Genomic DNA, 19002 nt, shown 5'->3' with positions numbered 1-19002 from the left:
TTTGTAGGTAGGTAGTACCTTATTAAAAGATGCTTTAAAAATTGACACCTACCTTGTCTTTGAGTCGTGTCATGATAACTGCAGTGGCTTCTGTGTCGAATTGCGGTCGACCGGCGCGGCCCACCATTTGTAGTACCGTACTTATGCTGTATTCCTTTTAAAGTAGACCAACAAAAATGTATTACATCAGACAATTAATTTAATGACTCGCAAAAGACGATAAAAGATGTACCGTCATGAGCAATATAATGTACCCACTTTAGGACTCAGCCGCACTAACATATTTGACATTTAGTGAGACCTTACAGTTCAAATTGTCAAAAAAGTTAATGTGACATGGTATTAAAGTGTATACATATTAATGCACGTGACCGTAGACAAATAAATGTTGATGTACAACAGGTAGGTACTTATCTACCCGACTATAATAATTAGATTACCTATAGCTAAAATAATGGAGGCAATGAAGGGGTTACAGGAGAACTGCGAATGTTACGAGTTAGTTTACATTTTGTGATCCATATTTAAATGTCGTACTTAAATGTTTGTTTTTCAAAGGGAACCTTGATCGATAATAGCTACGACAGTTCTATAGCTAGGTTCTTAATATTACATGCTACATACGAATATAAGCACTAAAACTTGCCTGATAAGCTCCATTCACATATTGCTGCGTATTTTTCACGATCACCAAATGAGCGGGCAGGTTGACTCCCATTGCTGAAATCGATTTTCCTTTTTTAGTTCTCTTAGTAACTAATAGATGGCGTTAGCGTCAAGTTTACTTCGCCCCTGTGTTCTACAACGCGCTATCAAGATTCTGTAACTTATTTTTTATACATGATAGAATCTTCTAAGGACTATCAGTTAGAGGCATCAAGGCTTAAGAAGTGCGAGGCAGTGTGTCTAAGTACACCTGTCAATAGCCACCTAGGCATTGATGTCTCTAACTCGCTGCTTTATTACCTAATAATAAATGGGTCCTTATACAATATGGTCGTAAGGCCCAAAGTCCTTTTAAAATCCAAATCCCATTGTTTAACTATTGTGTCTGGAAATCCGGGCCTTACGAGGATAGCAATAACATCAAGGGTAGTCTTCTGGACAGAGGTACATCCATCGTAAGATGACCTAAGTACCCATACCTCACCGAACTTTCTTTTGGTGGTGAAACTGGCTAAAAGAGACTGATGTTTTTGTGATACTTACCAAGAGTAGTGGTAGTGATGAGTATGGGTAAGTCTCTGTTTCTGAACGCCTGTTCAATGTTTAGCCGTTCTTCATACAGCAACCCCGCGTGATGACATCCTACGCCGCTTAGGACTAGCGCCTGATAAAATGTTTATTATGAGATATGATAACGCTAGGCGTTGTATCTCCCCAATTTTAGATGTAAAGGAATTGTTTCGACGCAAATAAATACGTCACACATAATTTAATTATTTTCAAAAAAACAGTGGCAGCGTGTGGAACAGCGTGGTGGAGTATGCTCCAAACCGCTTCCGTTTGATGAGGGTAAGCCTGTGCATAGCAATGGGACGTTTGTACTATGTTATATTAGACATAACATAAGAGTAGGATTGTTCTGGTTGTGTGGGAAGGTACTGAGATATGTTGTTATAAAACCCTTAAAAAGACCCTTAAATAGGTATGAGTATATTATAATCATATAAAAATATACCTGCCTGTTACAATAACTAAAGCAAATAGGTACCTGAAGCTTTTTGTTCTTAATAGTCGAAGCTAGTGCTGTCAGTTTAGCTTTCTGCTCCGGAGTGAAATTGATGGTGAGCTCTCGCGATAACGTGTCCGCTGTAAGAGCCACGCTCTTTCTGGTGTTGCAGAATATCTTTGGAAATACCAAAATTAGTAAAGCTATTAAGTAATAGTCACACTGTGAAATTGGACATAGGTAACGACGAAGTATGATACAAACTCCAGCACTAGATTTAGATGTTATACAGAATTAAAACACATAATATCGGGTTCTTACCGCGTTTAAATGGGGATATGAGACTCCCGATATTCATCCCGTGATCATGGCACTTGCAACAGTGTCGAAATATCGGGAGTCTCATATCCCCATTTAAACGCGGTAAGAACCCGTTATTATGTGTTTTAATTATGATAATAACCGCGTAAACTTAAAACAATGTTATACTGAATGTTAGTGACATCGTAACGAAAACTTTGTAGGATGATTCAGGCCATGGTTCCGAGGTGATCATCATCATCTCCCTAGCATTATCCCGTTTTCACAGGGTCGCTTACCTAACCTGAAAATTAGACTGGTCCGGATTTTTTTACAGAAGCGCCTGCCTGTCTGACCTTCCAACCTGCGAATCGCATACCTCCGAAAATGCATTTCTCGGGAATGTGGGTTTCCTCACGATTTTATCCTTCATCGCTGAGCACGTGATAAGTCATTTATTATCCAAACATGAATTCGGAAACAAATTCCACAATCACTGGTTTAGGCCTGTGCTGGATTCGAACCTGCGACCACAATGTGAGAGGCAGCGTTCTACCAACTGGGCTACCACGGATTTGATGATTCTGAGTAGAATTTGATGTCACAAAAGTATGGAACTGATAATAATGAAAAAAAAAAAACTAAAATGTTCATGAATTTTCCGACACGAAAATCCACTTGATATCAACATAGAATCATGCTCAAAAACACGCTCTGTAAAAAACCGGATATGTCAAATCTTCGGGTTAGGTAGCGGACCCTGCGAAAAACGAGATAATGCTATAGGGAGATTGAGTAATCAGAATTTCATAATTTATCTTTGATCTAGGAAACTACCCAATTGTAACGTAATATTCAAAATCGAATCATTTATAAATTGCTTACCTACCGGGAACATATACTTAAGAAAAATTCCATCTCATATCTAACGCTCCCAATGCAATGCACCTAGAAGTTCAAAAAAAAAATTCTATCTACTAGTTTCCAAATAGGAAAATTAAATATAAAGTTATTATTACCAGAGTAGACTTCCCGTTATGATATTTCTGAATAATCGGCCACAGCTTGTAGTTGAGAATGATGTCAAACTTGAAGATGCTCATGCCTTCAGGACACGGGTAGCCCTCTACTACGCGCTTCAGTTTCACTGGTCGACACTCGTCGCCAAACCTACGTTAAAGTATCAAATATACTCGGTCCTATTATTATTGAGCTATTGTCATAAAGTTGTGGTATTTCTAAAAAAATGCTTCACGACCCCGATACTGACCCCCAAACGACGTGGTTGACGATTTCCCTCATTCAGCGCTTATCGCTATCGACCCACTAGGGCCGATTAATTCTTTCCTCTCAGACGACGCCCTGAGCACCCAACTGGACACCGTGAAGCCTCTTGTTTTTAATGTACTGGGTGAGAGTCCTCAGCGCTCCCCATTTGTCCGACCAAGTAGTTAATGCCATATTCGGTAAATCTAGGTACCTACTATAAGTCACGTCAAAGAAATCTGAATAAATGGAACAAAGTCACGTTAAATGGGGCGGAGATAACCTTGCCAGCTCTTAAACTAGTGACATACTTCACTTACAATACCGGAACGAAAGAGATAGGGCTAATTTTAATCCTGTCAAATGTTGTTAAAATTACGTTTCCCGTACTTATAAAACACAGCTGGCTTATCATCCGTGCCCAGCCAAGCAGCCACGTCTTCAGGGTTGCTGATGGTAGCTGACACAGCCACGAATCTGATGCGCGGAGGACCCTCGACTACTGCTTGAACATCTTTTTGTGTGTTTGTGTTATCTTGGTACTGCTTCTGTAGCTGCTCTATGCGATGTACTGCTTGGGATGAAGACTGGAAAATAATAAGGTTTTTTCAATAAATTTCTAAATCTTTTTCTTTCTCATGTCCATGCCATTATGGTACCTATCTACCTTGGAATTTGCGCTAATGACTTAATTAATAATCATAGTACAATGTGTGTGTACGTATCGATACCTACAGAGCTTACAACTACCTAAGTATACTCTACCCATAGACAATTCCAGCAAAGCCCCAAGTTGATTTGCATAACATACGCAAGGATTATGTTAACGCTAGGGTTATTTATTTATAAAGGTACATACAACATTACAGTGTAATCCAATGCGCTGTATGACGAGAAAATTTATACTAAGGTTGGGTTAAGATTAAGGTTATACTAAAAAACATCTCACTTTGCAAGTTCTTTTCTACGGTTCCATCTCGTGTGAACACGCGTAAGTAAGTATTGAAACGCTCCCAGTGGGCACTAGTCCGTCGTCGTAAACAAGTAAGGTATGTTTACGTACGATGCATATCCGTACGAAAAGGTAGTCAATATTCAGTAAATAAACCTCGTCGATGAGGAACAGCTTTATGACTTGAACCAGCCCTCTGTGCTCCTTCCTCCTACTTACCTCAATAGTCTTCATCCTACTAACGACAGCTTCGAGCACGGGTCCCCGACATTCGTCGTTCAGTATATGAACCTCGTCGATGAGGAACAGCTTTATGACTTCCACCAGCCCTCTGTGGTCGCGCCACCGACGCGTCAGCATGTCCCATTTCTCTGGCGTCGTTATTATTATTCTATGAAAGGGGTTTGTGTTTTCGTAACTTAGATGAATCATCATTACTCAAAAAAGATTAGTCAAAGAGAGAAGGAAAACATGTGATTCTTCTTTCCCGTCTTCTGGCTAGTAGTCTGTCAATCTGATCAATTACTAAACTGGCCTGAGTTATCCTACAGCTGCTATTCTTTAGCAACATTATCTACTATTCATACATACATAAAACTCACGCCTATTTCCCACTGGGATAATCAAAGACTATGGAATTCCATTTGCTTCGAACATTCTCTACTAACTAGTCATACTTTATAAACAAAGCCTTACCTGTAGGGTTTTAACTGTGAAAAGTCAACGTTAGTATCTCCAGTGACTTCGATGCACGTCAGCCCCAGTTTTGTAAATTTTGGATACCATTCTGACAACCTCTCGGTGCAAAGAGCTTTTACTGGTGCCACTAAGGAAAATAACTTTTTCAATAGTATCATTTATAGCATAATTTTGTAATAGGGTATGCAGATAATCGATTGCGAATATAAGATATTATTATTAGACTTGTCGTACGCTTCTACTGTCTATATTATAATAGCTTCTCCATGCTCCATTATTAAGAGTTGAATAAGCAATAGAATAAGGAGTAATACTACGTATAGAACGGCAACTCTCCGCTCCCCAGCAGCGTTTGAGCTAGGTTTACCTCACCCCCCGTCGGACACAGTTTAGACTGTGGTTTAGACTTGAATCGTATGACGTCAGACGTCACACACACAGATGCGCGTGTACAATAACATCAATGTGTAGTGTATTTGTAAAACGAGGCTGTTTCTATGGAGTGTCCGGGGTGTGAATAAGGTCAGAAATTAAAATTAGCATAAATACAATTAGGGTATTATTGCACCTCTCATCAATGAGATAACATATTATTATTATACATCAATTTTTCTCATTTGCTGTTTATTACTGCTACTCACTGTATATAATTTTGAAGTCTCCTGTGTATTGCTTGTCATCTAACGCCATTAGTAATTGCACTATAGCCATTTCAAAGACCACCGTCTTTCCGGATCCCGTTGGTGCGCATACTACCATGGACTTGTCTGTAATAAATAAATACTTATACAGTTAACTTTAATAAAATTATATGATTACGTGCTTTGGAAGGTACTACTTACTGAAGTAGGTAAGTACGTCGTTACGTGAGCCAAGTCAAGGACCTTTGGCGGCTCAATAATAACCCTGCCACGAGGTTTGGTGAGATCGGTCTCGACTTTACCACCCACAAAAAATAACAAGTATAAAATAAATACTTTCCTGAGTATATCGCATCTTCGATGACATTAGACTGCACCAAGTTAAAGAATGTATATGTGAATACATCACGATATTTTTCATCTGAAAATATTAATAGGTAAGTATGAATAAATTATAGTACGTATCTATAAAGATAGAAGTTCTACTTGAAAAATACCTTAATTAAAATTTGTTTTAGAAATAAATAGGTAGGTATACACTTAGTTTGGCAAGTAAAATTACAAACCAACCTATTTCCTCGACACTTCTAAAGTTCCCTTGTTGTCCAGTATGTTTTATAGGACGCACATTTTTTGTGCTTACTTCTACTGGACGAACAATTTCGAGTGGTGGCTCTTTATAATGAGGTTCAGGTGATGACGGTAGAGATATGGGCTGAGAATTGAATATCTCGTCGGCATCACCCAACACATCTGTGAAGTTTTCCCTGAAAAATAAATAATATAGATACTAAAGTAGGTGTTAAGTAATTCATTAATTAATTATACTTAGGCAGGCAGGTACCTCACAATTTACAAGTTTTACTGACAAAAGTTTTATTTATAATAAGTACTGTGTTATCATCATCAGGAGAATGATAAATGCATTAAGCTACTGTTTATATAAGTATCGAATCATTACATACCTAGGCCATATCACAGGGGTCTTTCGCGGCTCATTTATTAACCCTAATTCCACGATTGATGAGAACAGTCATTGGGCTATCTCATCTCACACGATTTCTTCTTAGATGTATTTCGATGAAAAATAATATGAGCTATAAAAACATACTTACAAATCCATGTAGGTACTTCAATTGTTATAAGCTGTAACAAAAAAACAGTAACAAAAACAATTCGTTACCATCACATTAAATAAAACCAAAATAACAATTTTTACTTTCGCGCCAGAATTATTTGGAATAAAAAAACGCCGGGAAAAAAAGAATAAAACCATCCGCCGTCTATTCCAGTTTGTAAAAAATGCTAAAAATTGGCTAATAATATAAATATTTTTTTAATATGACTGGCCATTATTGCACATAAAATGCCAAAATAGCCATAATAATTATTAAAAATAAAATCTCTTCTTTTTTCACAAATTAAATGGCATTTGTGGATTTTTTGATATTTTTTTCACACACAAGAGCCAGTGACATATACGAAAAATATAAAATCGGATGATTTTTGAAAATAAAACCATACAATATGTTTTCTGTCTGTTCATTCTGTCGTTGTATAAAATAATATTATGCAACCCTATATTTAAAAAAAGCGCTTCACAAAGCTGTACAGACATAGGTCTTTGCTTGACTGCAAATAAAGACACCAATAAATATATGTCAGTGTCAGTGTCAGTCAGTGCTAATTTTATACTGTTTTCCTTGTATTTTGTATCCCTTTCAAATTTCTTAGCAAAATGATCTGATTTCCTTGTAAATTCATTCCTATTAATATTTTTTACTCAAAGTTACTTCTAGAGGACAACATGTAAGTAATACATTTGAGTATCACGTTATATGTTCTATGCAAACAGCGTGGTATTTGTGTGAAAATGGCACGTCGTCATAAGATTGATATAATTATTTGTTCGTACAGGGAAGTGCTTAAAGATTTCGAAAATGCGGACACCATCAGCATCGACACGTTGGCTCTGGAGGAGATGCTGCAAGAGGAGAGGGCAAAGGAAATATCTCAGTTAAACTTGCTCAGTAAAAAAGTGTGTTATCTTCATACAAGCCTGCTGTACTACCGAAACCCGAAGTCGAAAATGGGCAGCGCTTGTTACGAGGCTTGGAGAACATTGGTTAAATGGGCTGGAGGTTCTCCTAATACATGGAAAGATCTTGGATATGCATTAGGAATAGTACAAGCTGATTTAGATGTGAGTGTTATTTCCTTGTTATATATTTTTATGTTCTTGTTGATTTTTTTTATCAAACAAGTACTTTCACTCACTACACAATGTATTTGCACACCCCATCTCATTTTTTTAGTTGTTATTTAAATGTATTACCATTATTTTGTACATACTATCATGTTTACATTAAAATATTTTTTATCTTTATTTTTCTCTCAGTGTTTGGTTCTATTCTTAACATTATATCAAAATTTAATAAACAACTTATTTTCCTATTACAGTATATTACTAATGCTGTCAAAGAAGACCCTGCTGATGTAGTACTTAAAGTATTTATGCAGAATGAGAAGGCTACACTAGACAAAATATTAGATGCATTTGTCAAAATGAAGCGCTATGATATTCTGAAGGCATTAGAAGACCCACTTTCTGATTTAGCTCAATTCTTCCACAAGGATGATAGTGGTTATCATAGCAACAATACAAAGGAAATAATAAGTTACACAAAAGACTTCCCCGTGGACCTGCCCCCAGCTTTAAATAAAAAGTATGTTCTAAGATCAAAAGATCCAAATCGTCCAAAACAGCCAGTAATGAAGCCACAGCCTAAAAAAGATGATGAAAGTGAAAAATCTGATGGTCCTACACTCTTCTTGAGTTATGCAGAAGATGGCATAGCTACTGCCTACAATATAAAGTATTATATCAGTAATTGGACTGATATTCTTGGGGTCAAGGTTATAACACTAAATGATAGAAGGGAAGAAGTCTTCCAGAATCCAGAGAAGTTTATTAGAGAATATTTTGAAAAGGTGATTATATACATTTGTTATTTACCTCTAGTCACAGTGTGTGTTGTGTAAGACACCAAGATGAGTCCAGTACCATAATTTTATTAATGTTTTATTTTTCAGGCTGATTTTGTCGTTCCAATTGTAACGGCAGGATACATTCAAGAAATTCGCTCACACAATCCCACCATGCCAAGTACTAGTGACAATTTGGACTGTAAATATGTGAATTTCATTTATAATTTAATTATCAACCATTATATTCATGCTAGTGGCTGCATGAACATGAAGGTCAGAAGCGTACTGCCACAGGATAGTGTTAACGTACTTAGGGACATTACCATGTACCCAGATTTGATGCCTTGGACTTTCGAAAATGATTTTGATGAACAATTCAAAGCATTTTTAAATAAAGATTACTCATGATGTTTTGTATATTGCTCACAATTCTAGTATTTTTTGATACATTTAATTTTTATGATATAATTTTAAAATGGGTGGATGTGGTTAAAAAGGACCTGTGCTTGAGCAATGTCTCCGAAAACATACATAAACGAAAACATCCGATAGAGCAAAGTGAAATACATAGGCAGACCACACCATCAGATGGGAATAATAAATGCCAAGGAGAGAGTTAATAATGAAGTAATTTATGGCAATAAAAATAAAACCAGTATTGATAATGCTACTTTTCATTCATTTACGTTGTTGTAAGTTGTATAAGTACCTGATATCTTTGGCAGTTACTAATGTAAAGCAATAACTTTGAAATAAAACATTTTACCATTTACCTATTATTTATTTATTGTCTTGAAAAGTTTATGTTTAAAAGTTAAGAAACATTGATAATTGTGCACTCTTATAATTATTTATCTGAAGTTATTCAGATTTTTCCTTATCTATTAGAACATCTTAACAATTTTACTAAAGAATAACAGACTATAATTATTACATAAAGAAAAAGCAAGTTATATATTAAAAAAAGAGAAACTATGTAGATGATAGAATATATCACCACCATTAGATTCGTAGTTCATAAAGTATGCTACTACAATTGATTTTATGTTAATCAGACTGTGAAGACATCCTAAATGATGTATGAAAGAATACCTTGACAATTTGGTTTGGTTTAACAGTTATTTGACCTAAGTCCTGTTGAGCTTGTTTGAAGCTTTACGAGGGGAAGGTTGGGATATGGCTGTAGGTGTGTCCTCCTCATTGTTAATGGTTTCATCGGCTGTGCTGACGTCATTCACGTCAATACCTGTGTCGTCATTGGTATTTGCCAGCTCCTCCTGAAATTAAAAACAGAAGTTGAGGTAAATGTGGATAAGGTAGAAACACCGTGGTACACTCACAATGTATTATAAATACACTAAGAATGAGCAAGTGTGTAAAATGAGGTGTTTTGATAACATTGCTTTACTATTATTTATAAAGTTTAATGCTACACTATTAGGATGACTTTGTTGTGACAAATTGAGTTGTATTTATAAACAAGTTGAAGAGTTTAATCTGTAGATGCGTTTCTATTTTCCAACATTCACAAGCATAAACATTATTGCGAACAACAAACCAATCAACCACACACACATCCCACTTTGATGATACTGCTTTATTGAACTTGCCTTGATAACTTCAACAAAGCTGTTGGCTTCGTCGAGCATCTGTTTGATTTGAGTGTTCTCCTCTTTCAAGTCTTCAATGATCTTGCGCAGTCTCTCGTTTTCATCCAAAGCTTCTTGCAGTGCAACCCTATATCATTCAAAAGTTAGTTTATCACTGTACTTATAATGTATATATATTATGTAAAGCAGTTGCTATTCTAGAACAATAACACTGCAATGTTATCATAATTTATAAAAGTTGTAAGGCAGAGAGGCCTTGTAAAATCCAAATGCTATTGTGTCTGGAAATCCAGGTCTTACGAGGTTGAAGAAGTCATGTAGATCCTTTACTAGCATTGATTGTCATTGGTAAATTACAGTTACTCACTGGCGTTTGTCAGCTAATATCTTCCAATATGTATCCGAAGCTCCTTCTGGGTTGATAAGGTCATCCACAGAAATTTTATTGTGCAGGTCTGCTTGAGTCTCCTTGGTAGATGTTGATAGCTTCTTCTTTATTTCTACTTCTCTGTAATATATTTTTTTAAATATTTTTAATAATATAACATAAAGATCATCATACACATTCAATGAATGAAAATTAATACAAATAATATTCTAGACATATTGTTACAAGGGATTTTCATAAGAATTTACGGAACTATATGTCTCATGGCATTGTAATAGTTTGTTCCATTTTAATGCAATATTATCTACCTACATACACGACTTGAGGCAATTCTCACCCTATTTATGCACGTATATTAATATCACTTACACGACAGACTCCTGGCTGAGTTGATGTTTCAAACTCTTTGAAGGTCTACCCACCAAGTTTTCTTGATCGTCAGCGACGCGCTGCAGCGTCTTGAGGGACTTTCTTCCATTCTTTAACACGTCCTGAAAAGTAATCACCGAATAATTCTTTGGAAAACCACTTGCAACATTAAACACAACAACGAAGACGGCACATAACCTAACCTCTTGGAGACTCATTATTACGCGTTTTTAATTGCACTGCACGGACGTTTAATGGGTGCCCCTATTATGGACAGTAGAATCTTTGTTTTCGTGATTTGTAATCACCACTTAATTATGTTAACAAACAAAATCGTTGTGTTGTTTTTCACGGTGACAGCAAGCGAGCGGTTATTAGCTTTTTCCCGCCTTTCTTTTGTTTGACACTTTGACATTTTTTTTTTTTTGGTTTGTTTTTCCCGAAGGGTAAGGCAAAGGGAACTATGCCCATACAGCCATGTCTGACGTATTTTTTTCTTGATGATTAATGAAATGGTGAAAGGTGATGAATGATGATGATGAAACCTAAGCCCCCACCCTCGGAGTAGACTCCTACTCTGAACCCCAAACGAATTAACTCAAAAGTCCGCATAAACTTTTGAGCTATGAAGCGGCTTCCTAGCACGAAGCGAAAATAGGCAGATACACTTTGTTTATTGAATACTCCAATATAATAACACTCGCGAATGTCTTCCGACTAACTTAATGCGATCATTAACCACAAAACACCACTTCGTATTAATTATTTAGATTATTCAATGAAGAAAGCAACTGTCCCGTTCCCGTTTCCCGCTAAAAAGCCTTGACACTTTTGTCGCGACGACTCTTTTACACTTATATATATCTATCTATAATTATGTATATAATCAAAGAATTATGAATCTATTGTAGGGATGTGAATGCACACATACTAGACTGACGTCGCGAATACCAGTCAGTATGTGTAGATAGGATGTAACTCTTACTCACTCATAGGTTCCTATGTCAGTGATCAGATCCTCAATATGGCTTTCCTTACACCTTTCCTTTCACCTCATGGATACGGATTACTTCTCCATCTGTAAGTTTAAGAAACATAAATGAACTACTGTTTGGTGATACAACTACCACCTACTTGGTGACACATCACCCTGCAGAATGTAAGCTTATCTCTCTTAATGACTCTGGCTGAACACCAGCGTATGTGATCTTATTAGTTACTCTTAGGTATTACTTTATGTCAGTTAATTGCCCTCTTATACATGACCCTTTCAATGGTGTGCTTATCAGCACTTAGTTAGCCGAGTAAGACTTATTCATTAGTGTGCATGCCAGCACTTGGGTGGCCAAGAAGGCCCTATTCATCAGTGTGCCCGCCAGCACTTGGGTGGCCAAGAAAGCCTCTTATAACAGTGTGCACGCCAGCACTTAGGTGGTCAAGGAAGACCTCTTCAACGGTGTGCACGCCAGCACTTAGGTGGCCAAGAAAGCCTCTTATAACAGTGTGCACGCCAGCACTTAGGTGGTCAAGGAAGACCTCTTCAACGTTGTGCACGCCAGCACTTAGGTGGCCAAGAAAGCCTCTTATAACAGTGTGCACGCCAGCACTTACATGGCCAAGAAAGCCTCTCATAACAGTGTGCACGCCAGCACTTACATGGCCAAGAAAGCCTCTCATAACAGTGTGCACGCCAGCACTTACGTGGCCAAGAAAGCCTCTCATAACAGTGTGCACGCCAGCACTTACATGGCCAAGAAAGCCTCTCATAACAGTGTGCACGCCAGCACTTACATGGCCAAGAAAGCCTCTCATAACAGTGCACCATACTCTTAGATGCAACCTGGCCAGGAAATACTTCTACGATTGCGGGCTACTCATTTGGACAACGGTAGCCAAGGAAGGCTTCTACAATTGCAAGCTATGCATACAGACAACGTCTTCAATTGTGGGCATTACTTATTGATGCCCCCTAAAGAGTACTCATCTATCTTTACAAGTCGCATTGCCGGCCGGCCATTTTAAACACAAGTTATTAAACAGAATTTGGCATCATCGTTAGTAAAATTATAGTCAAATTAATAAAAGGGAGTTATATCACCACTACGTAGCTTTAGTAACAGCATCAGCGGGACTTTCTGCACTTTTTCACTCATATAAAAGTTAAACTCACTTTAACTACTTTCTTAGAAAACTAGCTTGTCAAGACAAGATTTAAGACATAGACAAGATTCACTTACTGATAGAAAAATTAGCGGGCTTCCGTTTCGGTGTTGCTACTTGTGACATTCCATATTTAGAATCGTGACTCATCGTCACGACACTCCCGACGAACGAAGAATTTGAGGGACATCGTGACGGCGACAACCAGCCTCCGTCACGACACTCCCGACGAACGAAGAATTTGAGGAACATCGTGACGGCGTCAACCAGCCTTCGTCACGACACTCCCGACGAACGAAGAATTTGTCATAGTAGGGCGACCAAGTTGGCCGTCCATTCCCTTATCTTTTCCAGGGCTCTCGTGGCAGCGGCACGCACCGGTCTAGACTCATTATTATCATTCTCTTGTTCATTAACATCATTTTCTGATTCATTAACAACTTCAGTAATATCATTATCTGGTTCACTGACAACTTCAGTAACCCCATCAATTATTCGTTTAGTGCTGTCTCTTACAGTTTGCATTTCTATATCATTATCTTTATTTTGTATATTAGTAATTACCTCTTCAGGAATGTCTATAGGCCTTGAATCATTCACAGAACCAACTATTCTTGTTCTCTTTAGAGTTTGACCAATATTTTCAGAACTATTCTCAATATTCTCATTATCAAAATCCTCAACTTCAAGCGGATACAACTGAGTGATTGATCTCGTATATATCTTGTTTCCAACTTTAACATTAGCTACTCTACAAAATCCATCTTTGCTTGTAGTAAGTGAGACTATTCTACCCACTTTCCAATCTTCTCTATTTTTTGTAAGTATCTCCTTTTATTTGTACTACAGGTAGTTCTTTAGGTATTAACTGAGACTTAATTCTTGGCTCCTTTAATGAATTTTGAAATCTTTCCCGAAGACTAGAAAGATATCGGTTCATAAACATGTCTTTAAACTCATCCAGAATTACTAAAGCTCTTTTCCAGCCTTGAATCAAATCTTGTTTCGTTGTTGTGCCTTCAATAAGAATATCTTACTCACTTATTGTCTCTGTCCTGATACATTTACCCATCATCAAAAAATCAGCTGGTTTCAGTATATGCACCATTTCTGAATCGACACAGGTAAGTGGTCTTGTATTTAAAATAGCTTCAATTTCTTTAATAACTGTATTGATTTCACTGTCATTTAACAAATGTTTATGCAATGTTCTCTTCATACAATGCTTTACTAGACTCACTAGTCTCTCATAAAAACCACCAAACCATGGTGATAACTGTGGTATAAATTTCCATGTAATTTTATTCTCTTTACAGTATGGATTGGTTAGAAGCTCTGATATAAGTTTGAATTGTGAAGCATTGTCTGAAACTATCAAACCAGGAGTCCCTCTTGTAGAAATCATTCGTCTTAGAGCAAGTAGCGCTTCTTTAGCAGATAAATCTTGTACCATTTCTAGATGTATAGCTCTTACAGCTAAACAAGTGAATAAACAAATCCACCTCTTGGAAACTCCATTTTCAGTCTTTACTAATATTGGTCCTAAATAATCAAGTCCAGTAAATGTAAAAGGTGAACTATAGTTCACTCTTTCAGCAAGAAGTGCAGGAGTAGGCGGAAGTTTGAATGGACCGCCCCCATGCTTGATACAGCTCGAACACTGTCTTATAATCTTTTGAACTTGAGCTTTACCCTGTGGTATCCAGTACAACTTCCGAATTAAACTCAGTGTATGATTGGCTCCAACATGGTAGTTGTCTTCATGTATTCTCTTTATTAAACTATTTGTGAAGTCACAGTTCTTGGGCAATAAAATTGGGTATTTCATGTCAAACAACCATTCAGTATTTTCAAATCTTCCTTTGCTTCTTAACAAACCATCATCATCTTTAAATAATCGTAGATTACGACTTAAAGCAGTTTCTTTCATATTAACCTCATCAGGAAAATAAGTTTCTTGTATTCTTTTCATTTCTTCTATTTCTTTTGACTTACTATCGTGTTTACTAGTTTTACTTTCTTCTTTATTATTAATTAATGACTTTGTAACTTCATGAACATTCTTTGCCATTTTCATTTACTATACATACTACAGCTGCATAAGCCTTCGTTGATGCATCTGTGAAACAATGTAACTGATTTTCTTTACTTTCAAAGTCCTTTGTATAATATCTGGGTATTTCTTCCTGTTCAGTTTCTAAATTATTATATGTTTCTCCATTCTTCAAATAATTCTTTTGGTAACTTTGAATCCCATTTAATTTTGCTTTTCCACAGATCTTGCATGAACAATTTTGGTGACAACAACGATGGTGCAACAAATCCACATGGATCGTAAGTAGAAGCAATTGTTCTTAAGACTCCTCGTTTAGTAGTTTGTAAGTCAACATTGTTTGGTCTCAATTGAATTGTATCTTTGTTTGTATTCCAGTCTAAGCCGAGAACCTTGACAACTTCTTTGTCAAGTACATCTGGTATCTTCTCTTTAAATTCTTTCGAGTTGGAACTCCACTCTCTTAGATTCATAGTTATCTTCTCAAATTCTCTTTTTAAACTGCTGTATAATGTAATCGCTTGTAATGTCGTCTTCGTCCCGGTAACCAAATTGTCTACATATATGTCACCAGAAACTTGTTGTACAGCCTTATTAGCCGACTGCATTAAATGGTATTTGATAGTTGCGTTTAACAAGAATGGACTAGATATGACCCCAAACGGTACTCGACAAAAGCGAAGGTGTATAATATTGTCATCAGTAGCTGCTTTCGTTATATCTTTGAGCCATAGAAATCTAGTAACATCTTTACTGTCATCTTGAAGTCCAATTTGTAAAAATGCCTTTTCAACATCTGCTGTTATTGCTATTTTATGAGATCTGAATCTTATCAATAATCCTGTTAAATCTTCTAGTAATACTGGTCCAGCTCGAAGACATTCATTGAGACTAACTCCTTGTTTCAGTTTTGCTGACGCATCATATACAATACGAACAGCTTTTCCAGGTGTCTTTACTCCATTCGTCTTAATAAATTGATTAATCTTCCTGTCACTAGTCCAAGATTAGTAGGTAGAGTAGAAACATTATTATTCCATGGCCAGCATACAAAATATCTCTTGTCCTTGTATTTTGTGTTATCATTAAAGTTCTTCATAGCTTCTTCCTCTTTAGTAGTGTTGGGAGAGTCAGTAATTCCAATACATTCAAGGTCCCATAAGTTCTTCAGGTGCATGTTGTCTAAAGGTAAGTCCGGTTTATTCAATTTTGTTTCTTTATTTGACTGAAAGTAAGTAATAACTGATAAATTATCTATATTTTTCTTTTCTGTTTTCCCTGTCAACATCCATCCAAATTTAGAATCCACTAAAAATAAGTTCTCACTTATCCGTTTATTTGTTGTGTCTATAACCGTGAAATAATAGTCATTGCCGATGAGGATGTCCACTTGGTCACCAAGTGAACCATCGTCTGCTAAGATACATTCATTTTTCCAATGATAAAGTTCTTCTCCGGAATAACTAACATGCTGTGCAATGGTTGGTACAACATTGGCATACAGTACGACTTCTTCGTTAGTTCTGGTAAGTATATTTAATTTCACTAATGGACTATCATATTCCAATGGTTGATCAGTCCCGAAGGTGAAGACGGAAAGATGGTGTTCTTCTATTACAGCTAAATTCAATTCAGTAGCAATCCTCTTTGTTACATATGAACGTTGACTGCCAGAGTCCATAAGGATCCGACAATTCACTTTGTCGCATTTATTTTCATTTAATACAGTAACTACTGCTGTCTGTAACACCGTTGTAGAATTTCCAGATTTGTCTGAAGTATTTGTATGCAATGTTTTCACTTTCACAGAATCACAAACTTTTGGACATAAAGCTCTGTTATGCCTTCCTCCACAATGTATACATTTTTTATTTATTTTACATGTCTTACTCCAATGACCTTGAACAAAGCAATAAAAGCATCGGCCCTTTAATTTAATTTGTCTGTCCTTAATAGTTCTTACAGTCTTACATTGATCATTGTAATGTGCTCCTGAGCAGAAAATACAATTTAATCTTGGTTTTTTCATGTTTATATCTTTCTCATATGAATATTCAAATTTTCTTTTATTAGGAAGCATTCTATTATTATTGTAATTATTATTCTTGTAGTTAGGAGCAAATCTCATTTTCATTTTCCAATCCTGATGTTTATCCTTCAAATTCTTAAAACGTTCTTGAATCTTAAACCTTCTTGAACCGCTTGACGGGTTATGTTGGTTCACACTATCTGTACCGTGGAATGTCTCAACCGTGTAATGTCTAATTTCCTTTTGACTCTTCTCTTGAGTAATTCTATTAGCATCCTCTCTTGCTGAAATAATAATCTCTAATTGTTTTCTCATATCTTCAATAGAATCTGTCTTTAACAACATCTTTAACTCATACACTATCTCTTCAGGAAACTTTTCAATAATAATAAACCGCAGATGGTTATGGTTGGTATTCTCACCAAGTGAATTTAAAACTCGTAGATGCCGCTCTACTTCATTAAGAGCTCTCCGACAATCTTCAGCAGTCTTGTCCGCAGCCTTAATTTTATATAAGGCAGCATAGTGAGCATCAATTATGTAATGTTCCTTACCATATCGTTCCTTAAGAATCGATACAGCAATCTCATAGTTTTTATTTGTTGTTTCTAATCCTTCAACAGCTCTTTTCGCATCTCCAGATAATGAAGCCTTCAAGTACAATAATTTGTCCACGTCCGGTAAGTGTCTACTATCAATATTTGATGTGAAATGGTCCCAGAACTGTTGCCATTGCAACACATCACCACTAAATTCAGGTAAGTTCAATTTTGGTAATTCACTATAAGTAGCTTTATTTGACCGTTCACTTCGGTCTTCACGCAAATCTTTTAACTTTATGGTCAACTCTATGAGAATTTCCTCGGAATTTAATTGAATAGCACTAAACATTGAGATGTCATCAGCAGATGGTTCGATACTCAATCGAAAATAATTGTTTAATTCAGTTGAAAAACGAGAATGAAGATTATCCAATTTCTTGGTAGCAATTTCTGCTTGCTGTTTGTCAATATCACTTATTTCCTTTTGTAAAAATGTTTCGCACTGTTTCGTAACAATCTCGATATGATTTATTATATCTTGGAGTCTAGAAATTAGCAATGACTCCATCATTCGTAAGTAAACCGGTATATGCCAACAAGATTCTTAGCTGAAAATATTTACACACAGTAAGTATTCAAACGTCAAACATTTAGATTTTCTCTAATCGTAATCAGGTAAGTATTCTATTATTACTCTTTACGACAAGTACATTCATAAACTTATAATTCTTTTTAGCTAGAAAATTCAAAATATAATGGCGTCGGTCCACAACAGAGAAAACTCGAGAAAAATAATTATCGTAAGTACGTATGTATGTACCGACTATATTCCATCATAAAACAAGCTCATTACTTGCGTTTACAATGTAAAACAACTTCAATATCACTCATGAAAACTGATTATACGATATTTAGATACACAAACTTACTGCATCAGCCATGATTACAATCTCACAGTTTATCTTACGAAAATCTCGAAATATAACGATATCTCAACAAATTCTTTTACTCACCAAGTAAATCCAATCACAAACTGTGAAACTATTCACTATTTAACTCTTATCACAAGGTATTTTATTTAAAATAAGAACTTTTCAATCTCTGTATGTCAAACTTTTCTAAAGAAAACGAAGTAATGTTGCCAACATCACGTTAAAATATTCCTCTCTCGTGAATATACCTTAAAAAAAATATTATGTTGATTTCTCAACTCTCCATTAATAGCGTATACCATTAAATAATACACACAATTTTTTCTTCTTATTTATACGTAATTCAATTTACAACAACCAAGAATTTCATACAAAATTATGAACTTCAACTTAGTATTATT

At 36.1% G+C, this 19002-nt stretch overlaps 4 protein-coding genes across 6 annotated transcripts in view; 1 reads left to right on the top strand and 3 right to left on the bottom strand.

The window, feature by feature from the left end:
- Positions 1 to 6653, bottom strand: part of LOC126371994 (probable ATP-dependent DNA helicase HFM1) — a 44598-nt gene extending 37945 nt beyond the window's left edge. Inside the window, exons 1-12 of the mRNA XM_050017492.1 lie at positions 6646 to 6653; positions 6101 to 6297; positions 5874 to 5951; positions 5531 to 5659; positions 4887 to 5016; positions 4410 to 4581; positions 3629 to 3825; positions 2992 to 3142; positions 1715 to 1849; positions 1210 to 1330; positions 647 to 720; positions 53 to 154 (exon numbers count right to left, since the gene is read on the bottom strand). Coding sequence (XP_049873449.1) covers positions 53 to 154; positions 647 to 720; positions 1210 to 1330; positions 1715 to 1849; positions 2992 to 3142; positions 3629 to 3825; positions 4410 to 4581; positions 4887 to 5016; positions 5531 to 5659; positions 5874 to 5951; positions 6101 to 6297; positions 6646 to 6653 — 1494 coding nt within the window. The remainder of the gene's footprint in view (positions 1 to 52; positions 155 to 646; positions 721 to 1209; positions 1331 to 1714; positions 1850 to 2991; positions 3143 to 3628; positions 3826 to 4409; positions 4582 to 4886; positions 5017 to 5530; positions 5660 to 5873; positions 5952 to 6100; positions 6298 to 6645) is intronic.
- A 549-nt stretch (positions 6654 to 7202) lies between these two features.
- Positions 7203 to 9290, top strand: LOC126371909 (uncharacterized). The gene is made up of 4 exons (XM_050017356.1): positions 7203 to 7339; positions 7448 to 7733; positions 7991 to 8521; positions 8624 to 9290. Coding segments are annotated over exons 1-4 (1122 nt in total). The 5' UTR covers positions 7203 to 7337; the 3' UTR covers positions 8927 to 9290.
- A 56-nt stretch (positions 9291 to 9346) lies between these two features.
- LOC126371911 (geminin) lies at positions 9347 to 11295 on the bottom strand. Of its 2 annotated transcripts, none has more exons than XM_050017358.1 (5): positions 11089 to 11295; positions 10886 to 11007; positions 10496 to 10636; positions 10129 to 10255; positions 9347 to 9795 (listed from the first exon to the last, which is right to left on the bottom strand). In XM_050017358.1, exons 1-5 carry the CDS (start codon positions 11101 to 11103, stop codon positions 9646 to 9648), a joined length of 555 nt encoding a protein of 184 aa, XP_049873315.1. In that variant the 5' UTR covers positions 11104 to 11295; the 3' UTR covers positions 9347 to 9645. The 2 variants fall into 2 exon arrangements, with proteins under 2 accessions (XP_049873315.1, XP_049873316.1); XM_050017359.1 differs by having other exon boundaries at positions 10886 to 10995; positions 11089 to 11294.
- Positions 11296 to 11718: 423 nt separating this feature from the next.
- Positions 11719 to 18777, bottom strand: LOC126371896 (uncharacterized). 2 transcript variants are annotated; one of them, XM_050017309.1, is made up of 3 exons: positions 18683 to 18777; positions 13123 to 18277; positions 11719 to 11963 (listed from the first exon to the last, which is right to left on the bottom strand). In XM_050017309.1, exon 2 carries the CDS (start codon positions 18238 to 18240, stop codon positions 16054 to 16056), a length of 2187 nt encoding a protein of 728 aa, XP_049873266.1. In that variant the 5' UTR covers positions 18241 to 18277; positions 18683 to 18777; the 3' UTR covers positions 11719 to 11963; positions 13123 to 16053. The 2 variants fall into 2 exon arrangements, with proteins under 2 accessions (XP_049873266.1, XP_049873265.1); XM_050017308.1 differs by lacking the exon at positions 18683 to 18777 and having other exon boundaries at positions 13123 to 18659.
- Between the last annotated feature and the right edge of the window lie 225 nt (positions 18778 to 19002).

The sequence above is a fragment of the Pectinophora gossypiella genome, chromosome 13, assembly GCF_024362695.1.
Source record: "Pectinophora gossypiella chromosome 13, ilPecGoss1.1, whole genome shotgun sequence".
Classification (NCBI taxonomy): Eukaryota; Metazoa; Arthropoda; class Insecta; order Lepidoptera; family Gelechiidae; genus Pectinophora; species Pectinophora gossypiella.
Note: the sequence above shows the minus strand (reverse complement) of the source record. Positions and strands in the feature narration are given on the sequence as shown.